At 34.7% G+C, this 9,880-nt stretch overlaps 1 protein-coding gene across 1 annotated transcript; it reads right to left on the bottom strand.

The window, feature by feature from the left end:
• Positions 1-1,108: 1,108 nt before the first annotated feature.
• Positions 1,109-9,371, bottom strand: LOC110891329 (sulfite exporter TauE/SafE family protein 4). The gene is made up of 12 exons (XM_022139017.2): positions 9,113-9,371; positions 8,808-8,967; positions 7,681-7,881; positions 5,898-5,959; positions 5,732-5,780; positions 5,385-5,437; positions 5,201-5,287; positions 2,248-2,298; positions 1,923-2,162; positions 1,731-1,824; positions 1,486-1,626; positions 1,109-1,398 (listed from the first exon to the last, which is right to left on the bottom strand). Exons 1-12 carry the CDS (start codon positions 9,272-9,274, stop codon positions 1,316-1,318), a joined length of 1,383 nt encoding a protein of 460 aa, XP_021994709.1. The 5' UTR covers positions 9,275-9,371; the 3' UTR covers positions 1,109-1,315.
• Between the last annotated feature and the right edge of the window lie 509 nt (positions 9,372-9,880).

Raw genomic sequence — 9,880 nt, 5'->3', positions numbered from 1 at the left:
CACACCATGTCCCTTTAGTAACATTTTGTTTCTACCTATTACTTTTGGTGACAGTTGTTTGTTGTGACGAAAATTCTGAATGCCACTAAAAATATGACCACAATTAGAAAGTTAATTTATTATCTTTTGGAATATACTCAAAACAACCTAAAAATTCGATACCCTTAAAGCCCCGAAGAGACATGTTTGTCAATTAGGTAGAGTTATAAAACCCAAAGAACAATGTTTATTTATTTTTTTTTTATTTTTGGGCTTTAGTTTATCCAATGGTTAGGACTGGTTCTGTTGGGCTAACAACATGGTTCTCCCTTCTGAGCTTTTGCTATTGGGCTACTCTAGCGTGCTGTTACTTGTTAGTGTCTTGGTACATTATGTGTTTGATTTCATGGAATTAGAATCCCTTAATGTGTTTGATTTATAGAATTTGTTAGAAGTGAAATCATGATTACTTCCATTCTTATTGTGTTTGGTTGGGAAATGAATCCTGGCTTGAATTGAAATTCAATTTCGAATTAATTTTCTCAAATTCCTTTATGTAAAGGAATTCAACTATTTGGCCACAATGTGAAGGACTTCGACCAAAGGAAATGGAATCTCCCATCACCACATCCGCTATCGGCCACCCCGCACGCCATCACCACCAACCACCTCGTCGTTGTCTCTACCCAACCATCCCCGTGGGTGGGGGGCGTCGAAAGAGTGGTCAGGCGGCAACGACACTTTGTAGAGTTTTAACTTCTTTATGATTGGTTTGTCACCCCAAATTCATTATAATTCAATTCCTTTGATATATAGATGCTAATTACTTTAAATTCCAAATCCTTGGGAATACTTTCAATTCTAAATCAAATTCCAAGTCATTAGACAAAATCCTTCAAAAGCATTTGAACTCGCAAACAAACGAGCACTAGATAGGGTCATGTTGTTTCATGATGATGTTAACGCTAGCGGAGCTTGAACGAAACTCGGTGGGGGCTGGACTCTAAAAATCTAAATCAGTGGAGGCCAAACTCTTAAAAATTCAATATTTTACACTATAAGAAAACAAATTTTCAGTAAAATTAACACTACGCACCCCCGGGCCTCCATTATCCTCCGCTCATGAACGTAGTAACTACCTTTCTTTATTCGACCCCAAAGATCCGATACTCATTCGTAAACCCGAATAACAACTGCATTCATTGAGGGTTGATATGCCAAGTTACAGTGACATTGGCCTAACTAAAGCCCCTCTCAACAAATGGCTTTAACAAAACTTGTACATGAAGAAATGCCATAACTATTAATATACTTCGTTTGAGCAATATTAAACATTTTATTGGTTGCTACAAAAATCAAGAAACCCCATGAATTCATGATTGTGGATCATCCTGATGCTTTGCTCAATACCAATAACCCCTGTGCATGTGAGTACAACTTCATAAGCGTAACGTACAACTTCAAAATCATAATGCACAACTTAAAAGGCTTTAGAAAGTTAATTACCCATTGTAAGAGCACTGGCAAAGATGACAGCAGAAAGAATGAAGACAATGATGGAAGCCCTCTTTAGAAACACAACTAGTTTTCTAACAAAGAATTGACCCCAAAAACCAGCTAAAACCGATACCGACATTAGGTATAATGCTGCAAAAATGAAAACACATTTACATTATCCGGGATATGTCCAGTATGACCCATTACTCGACCTGACCTGACCATATTGTCAACCGTATAGATGGGGAATATACCATAAGGGATAGGAAACCGCTTGAGCAAATAAAACTCAACCACGGATAAGGACGATGAAAACATCATCACAAACGTAGCTGTCGCACTCGCCACCTATGCAAAACAAAAAAAAAAACATAAAAAGCATCATGTTCCAAGATGTGACAATAATCATTTTATGTAACATATGTAACGTGACATGTCTTACGCACCTGTGGTATGACACCGATCTCTAGTAAGAGTGGGCCGAGAATAAAGCCACCACCGGACCCCAAAAGACCGCCAACGGTGCCGCCCAAGATCCCACAAAGAGCACAGAATATAAGGTTGGGCACTGTCCAGTTAATTGTGGCCTCACAAACAGATTCTGTGTTCCCCAAGCTTTTTCTCTTTTTGCTTTCTTTATACAACTTAACACACTCGAACCCAAACACTGCTAGGGTTGCAGGGAACTGAAAAAAGTAAAATGAAATTTATGCATTAGGGGCTTGTACGGTACAACAAGAAGGTGCAAGGTATTTTGAAAGTACAATGTACCTGTGCAACTGTGAATACCCAGTACCATGTACTGCAAGCCACTAAATCATTCTGTAGATGATACAAAAAAGTTGGGAAAAATTGCAAGAATATTCTATTTTGGGAGTTTCATGAAGGATCATGCTAATCACACACGGCCAAAATTATTTTCACACCCCAAAGCGCCCCGCTATGGCCAAAGAGGGGCGCTTTGGTGTAAAGTCAACAGACAAGGTCTGAACCGGTCAGACCTTGTCTGTTGCTTTACATCAAAGCGCCCCGCTTTGGCCTAAGCTGGGCGCTTTGGTTTTTTTTTTTTTTTTTTTTTTTTTTTTTTTTTTACATTTTGGGGCAAAGCGCCCCTCTTAGGCCAAAGCGCAGCGCCTAGGGTCTTTTTTTAATTTTTTAAAATTGTTTTTAATTCACAAACGCGTCGATAATAGCCTAAATTTTACGCTTTTTCCATTATACATCATTTTTTAATATATATGGACTATACTGCAAGTTCCGAATCAAATCGATTACGTGTGATGTCGTATTCCATTATATCGTATCATTTTGATTTGAAAGCACAAGTACTCCTATGAGTAGTTTTATGTGTATCAGCCGCCTACCGTACATGTATATGACGTATTTTTTCATTAATTGTAGTATTATGATGTATATTGTCATTTTGGGTCGTACAAGTGCGTATTGAATCTGATTGGGTCGTGTCGGTGACATTCGGTTTTTAACGTGATGTAACGCATATATTGAACAAACACAAACGTACTTTTGGATTGTAAAAGAATTAACGTCAATATTATTAAACACATTTAACTTTTCGTTCAGTAGTGGAGAGTATGTATTTCGTATAGAAATTTTTGGGTATATACGTTTCCGACCCCCTAGTCGACTTGTCAGACAAAATTTCTTGTAGTGTCATTCATGGACCCTCACCTCTACTATCTAGCTATCATCTTACTATATTAGTCAAATATAGCTAGCAGTTATATTTCAAACATATTAATTTTTCGTTTCGGCATTATAGATGAATTTTGTTTTCAAAAAATGTTAACAAGAACTCATTTAAGCTCCGTCGGTAGTGGGGTCCATGCCATCTTTAACCAATCACACCTTTTTTTTAAAAAAAGTTTACCACTTCACCAAGTGTCTAACCATTGCCAACCCTTTTCAACATAGGGTCTGTTTGGTATGTGGTAATGGAATGAATGAGGGAATGGAATGAACGAGGTAATGGAATGGACAATGGAATGAAATGGATCATTCCATTCCATTGTGATGTTTGGTTACTTATATGTGAATAGAATGATGTTTGGTTACGTATAATAAAATGAATTATTACTTTGTACAATTTGATAGACAAAAAAAGACAAGGAATAGAAATTGTTATATATGGAAAGAGTTACATTCCTTTGGAATGCTCTATTCCATTACCACATGATAACCAAACATGTTTCTTTTTATTCCATCAGAATGATCCATTCCATTCCACCATCTATTCCTTCATACCAAACGCTACCATAGTTTAAACACTTATGACTGAATGACGTGGCACACTCTCATTGGTTAATTTTGAAGTTTACCACTTTCAAGTGTCTAACCACTCCCTACACCCTAATGTATACTATATTTCATTGTGGCAAGTGGCATTGTGGAGCCCACAAGAACTGCTAAATGTATACTATAGCACGGATGGGACTAGTCAAAGAGTTGGAAAGGGTTGTACATGACAGTGAGATGCCTCAACAAATTAAATATTGAGATGAGACTTCACCTTTAGATATATGTGCACAAACAAATTAAATATTGTAAAATTTGGACCAAAAATGTAAAATTTGAACTTAAACGTAGACCAGTCACCAGTCAAAAATACGCCCAAAATGTAAAAAAAAAAAAAAAAAAAAAAAAAAAAAACTAAAGCGCCCAGCTTAGGCCAAAGCGGGGCGTTTTGAAAAAAAAAAAAACCAAAGCGCCCAGCTTAGGCCAAAGCGGGGCGCTTTGATGTAAAGTCAACAGACAAGGACTGAACCTGTCAGACCTTGTCTGTTGACTTTACACCAAAGCGCCCCACTTTGGCCATAGCGGGGCGCTTTGAGGTGTTTAAATAGACCAAGAGCGTGTGCGAATAGACCAGACCTTCATGAATCATGATTATAAATGTTTCCATTTTTGGCAAAAGTACATGATTACTATTCAATGAATTATTTTAGTATTCATTATCAGTATTCAATCAAATCTAGTGTCAATGACAAAAAGAAATTAATATTTGAGTAAACATCCGTTTTGCTCCTTTTGGTTTGGTCACTTTCACAGTTTTGCCTCAAACCTTTAAAAATAGTCATTTTACTCCCTAATGTTTTGGTTTTGTTGCCAGTTTGCTCCCTGCGGGGAGCAAAATGGAAAAACAAACAATTTGGATGGAGTTAGAGGCGGGGAGCAAACTGGCAAAAAAACCGAAACATCGGGGAGTAAAATGGCTATTTTTAAAGGTTTGAAGCAAAATCGTTAAAGTAACCAAACCACATGAAGCAAAACGGAAGTTTACTCTTAATATTTTCTTATTAAAAAACTTAATAAATCCAACTTTTTCATATTAAGTTATTAAAAAATTTAATAAATCCAACTTTTTCATATTGAAGTCACAAACATATTGATGAAATCGACGATAAACGCCAATTACTAAAATTATTATTACATACATAGAGACTACGTAGACTATTTTATCGACATGGATGTACCAGATTATATATAATAAACAGCCACGATAGAATTTTACAAATATATTTTGACTAGCTAAAAAGATAAGAAGTTACTCTTTTTAATTTTACAACTACATATGTATTTTAAATAAGTTCATGGGTTTGAATTTGTCAAAATCTGATTAAGAGACTTTTGATATAAAATAGGAAATATATTGTCCTAAATTCATAGGAAAAAAAAATACAATTTACACTTTCTCAAGTCAACATACCTTGATGACTTGAAGAACTAGAAAGGCAGCCCATACAGCTACCAGAAGCATAAGCTTCTTCCACCTTAAGTTAAACATAAATACCTCCTGCGAATGTTAATAGGAAAAATGTTTATAAATTATAAAGAGGTTTGTAGATTAAAAAAAGATCAAAACTTAAGAAGCTAAACCGGTCAATGCTCACCTTTTGAGTTTTCTTTTCTTTTGGAATCAAAGGATCTAAAGTGTCTATTAAAACTGTATACAAAACAAGGTAACACATTATCAAAAACATGTATGACCACTGCTAGAAAACAAACTTTTACGGGACAAAAAATATTCACAACGAATCTCCATCAGTGAAGCAATCATCAGTGATCTGTCGATAAATATCCATCGTTCACCCATGAGTGAAGTATTTACCAATGACCGGATTTCCTATAGGATTTCACCAAAGGTTGGTCTCTTCACTGATGGATAAGCAATGAATGTTTCGTCGATGAAATTTTATGATTCATTGCCTGCGAAACAAGAAATATTTATGAAACTTACGTTCTCCTCGAGAATTGGCAAACGTTTCTTGCGATTTAGCCATTTCTTTCTGCATCATGATCAAATATGTAAGAACAAATAGTGATTATAAAGATGAAGTTAAAAGGCTAAAATTCCAAATAAAAAAAACAAATGTGTGTTAATTTGCAAACATATAGAGCCTCACCTTCAGTATCGATTCTTCCTTCCACATTTCAATGCCCCTAAAGAAAGACCTTGAAGAAGTCCCTATGGAAATGTTTTGATACGAGTAAATGAAACACATAAAAGACTTGTATATTTTAGTTTTGAATATGACGCATAATATAAAGACTTGTATATTTTAGTTTTAAAACGAAGCATAAGACGGTTATATAGCAGTCTATATATCCACTCTCTTTCAAACCTTCATTATATTTTATTAATATTAATCACTATGTAAAAATATTTTATGTGATTGATTTTGATGATTTATAAAAGGATAATTGAAACAGGTATGTAATAAACGTGTCACATATGAAACAACTCATGACGACAAAATCAAGGTATCCAATGTTATGGGCATTTTTGGAGTATAATAACGGCAAAAAGGTAACTTTGATATGCCCGTGACAAAAAAATGTGGTGCTATTTTTGTAAGAATATTGTTACATGTTTAAAAAAATATTATATGTTTACTTTAACTGAGTTTTCAGTTAAGTTTATTTTAAAATATAGAGTAAATTACTTTTTGAGTCCCTGTGTTTTAGTGGTTTTAGCAATTTGAGTACAAAATCAAAAAATTTAATGACCTGAGTCCTTATAAGCATTTTCTTTAACCATTTGAATCCAATTTTGTTCATTTTATAACGATTTGAGTCCAAAAAATTGGACTCAAAAGGTTAAAATTTGGACTTAAAATGACTCAAATGGTTAAAGAAAATGCTTATAGAGACTCAGGTCGTTAAACTTTTTGCTTTTGGACTCAACTAGTTAAAACCACTAAAACACAGGGACTCAAAAAGTAATTTATCCTAAAATATAAAAACTGAACAAACTATGTATTTAAACTTATATTAATTATTAAAATAAATAACACCTTAACTTAAAAATAACAATATTAAAAGTTATATTTTAAATAGTGGAGAAAGAACATGAGGTCAATAAACAAATGCACATCAAACAACAAATATAGAGATCTTGGTTTCTTAATGGGTTAGCTACTTGACAATAAAACAGATATTAACTTGTTGTCTTGTGAGTTTAAAAGTGCACATTAGTACCTAAAATAACTATATTATTCTTATTGTTAGGGGAGATAAGATCAACCTCGTTACACCAAGTTTAGTTGTCTTTGAACGATTTGCTGAGTCACTTGGACCACACAAACCAATTTAATTTATGGTTTGTCAGATCCAACCATTTTTTTAAGTATTTAAAATAATATAAGATAATTCATTAATATATGTTAATATATAATACATATATGTAAATTCATATTCCAACTTTAAAAGGTGAAACAGCCTTTCAAGTTTTAGGGGTTGTTTGGTAGCCTCCGAATGGTCATTAAGAGGCTACCTCTTAATGGAACCATTAAGAATTTTATCAATGAGAAGGTAGAAGAATATGACATGTGATGATTTACCATTCAGAGGTTACCTCTTTAACCATTCAGACTTGAGGTTACCTCTTATTCATTCAGAGGTTTTAAACCATTAAGATGTAGCATCTGAATGGTCATTAAGAGGCTACCAAACAGCCCCTTAAACTGTTAAACCATCTAATTGGAAAAGACAAAGCCTTTAAACACTTTCGGAGGGAGAAGTCTTGGGTTTAAGTCCCACAGACAGCAAGAAATAAAAAAAATTGTCGTTCAAAAAAAACCATCTAATTATGAACTGTCGATTTTGTTTTAGTCCGGACAGTTCAATCAGTTTCAATAGTAATTTACGCAAATTTAAAATGAGTAATAAAGGGGAAATTGGGGTTACCTAAGAATAGGATGATGATGAGAACAGTGATGAGCCAATAAGGAAAAACAACACTAAGAGCAACACCAAGTGTGATTCCAAGCATAAGCATAGGCTGAAACAAGAGTGCCAAATCATAATCCAAAATTGGTACTTCTCTGCATGGATGTTGTACTCTCAAATTGTACCAAAATGATGATGCTGATGCCCCCATTATCATACCTAATTCACAAATCACACATTACACAGTAAACACCAGCATTCTTTAACGAAATCAAATCAGATTTTAACAGATGGGTTTAACGAATCGAATTTTGAGGTACTTAAGCTAATCAGCTCATGTTATTCGAAATAGCCGATATGAATTCAACTGGCTCCAATTTGAGTTGGTTCAATTCAAATTAATAAAAGATATTTTTTTTAAAAGTGTGAATTATTCGTGAATGTCGGGAGGTCTAGCAGACGTTGTCTTAACCGGGTCCGCGCTAGAGAGCCACCTCGCACAATAGATCCCCAACTTAAACCCCTCAATGAGAAACCTCTATACCGAAACTCGAACTTGAGACATGGAGGGGAAAACTCATCCGAGCCCACCATAGGTGGAACTTAAATACACGTGGCCACCACTAGAGCACTAGTGATGGTTAATAAAAGATATATATAACTTAACTCAAAAAACTAATATTAAAATAATAATAATAATAATAATAATAATAATAATAATATAAATTAATTAAATAGATATATAATTTGTATCCCCATGACCTAGTGGTCTAGTTTTATGGTGGTTTGCCTCATAAATTAATACGCTTTCAAATCCTTACAAGTGAAAGCTTACATGGTATTTGGGTGTAAAAATTTGTTGTTCGAAGAAAATATATGTATAATTAGCATTCGAATTTTGAATCGAATAGAAAATCACATATTCAAACTTCAATTGAAATGCAAAATCTCAATTCGAATTGCTTGTTGGATTAGAAATTGGATGGTAGAGGCTCGTGCTTTCTGAAGATAAGGTATAATTAGTATTTATTGGTCTAACTTAGCATTAGTAGTAATAACAATGTATTCTTTGCTGTTAAAAAAAGATTCTAAGTACGAAAAAAAAAAACTAAATTAACGTAGGGATTCAAGGATTAGTTACATACACTTGGAAAGAGCAGCCGCCGATTTAGTATCAAACCCAACAACCAACGTAAGCATAGGAACAAAAATACCGCCGCCACCAACGCCGCCAACCGTTCCAAACGCAGATCCCAAAAAACCGATCAATGTCGCCAACATAATTCTCCAATTAAACGCCAATTCCTAAACCAAAATCATCAAAAACACACACAAATACAAGAGATGTTATAGAACATCATATTACAAATCGAGTTCCTATGCTATATCACTTGGTCTAATAAACAATACGTCGATAACGAACTAACGAGAATGAAATTTGGGAACCTACGGGCCATATTTGATCATCGGAATTAAGAATGCCGGAGTTCGGAGAATGATGGTTGATTAGATGATTGTTTTTGTGACTGTCGTGACCGGCGATGAGTACCGCCGTTAAGACGGCGGCGGAGGAACATGCTACAAGGTATAACACGAAGCTTTTTGTTGTCATGAATGCTCAGTTTTAGTGACTGTCTGTGTTGGCAAAAGATATACACAGAGAAGAAGACAATTACAGGTATAAAGGCGGTTTGTAGGCATGTTAGACATCACATGGCACCTATATTTATAGAAGAAAGAAGCGTTACAACTTACAAGTGATTTTAATTTAATATAGATTTTTACCTTGCATTTTTTTTCTTTTTTTTTTTTTTTTTGGTCGATTGGCAACTTTTATAAACACAAAACGCCTAGCCAAAATAGCTAGTGGGAGCATGACAACCAAAGAAAAGCACTATATATATATAATTACATGAAAGTGAACTACCACACTCTTTCCAAGTGGTCAAGGTAAATTTTGATCTGTTCTTTATTCATAAATAACCAAGTGATTTGATGTTCTCCACCCTTGTCGGTTTCTCTTCGAACGTCGCCTCATTCCTAGATACGAGAACTGTGTGAGAATATTAGCATAAAGAGTGCCGATGTTGAGAGGGAGTGTTTGAAATCAACATGGACTAAAGAGGAGACGAGTCGCGACTGGAAGGAATAGAGGTCGTGATTGAGGACCGGTCGAAGATATGAGTCACGGCTGGGGGACGAGTTGAGGATCATAGCT

This window comes from Helianthus annuus, chromosome 11 (assembly GCF_002127325.2).
Source record: "Helianthus annuus cultivar XRQ/B chromosome 11, HanXRQr2.0-SUNRISE, whole genome shotgun sequence".
NCBI classification, from domain to species: domain Eukaryota; kingdom Viridiplantae; phylum Streptophyta; class Magnoliopsida; order Asterales; family Asteraceae; genus Helianthus; species Helianthus annuus.
The sequence above is the reverse complement of the archived record's forward strand: the minus strand, read 5'-3'. Positions and strand labels throughout refer to the sequence as shown.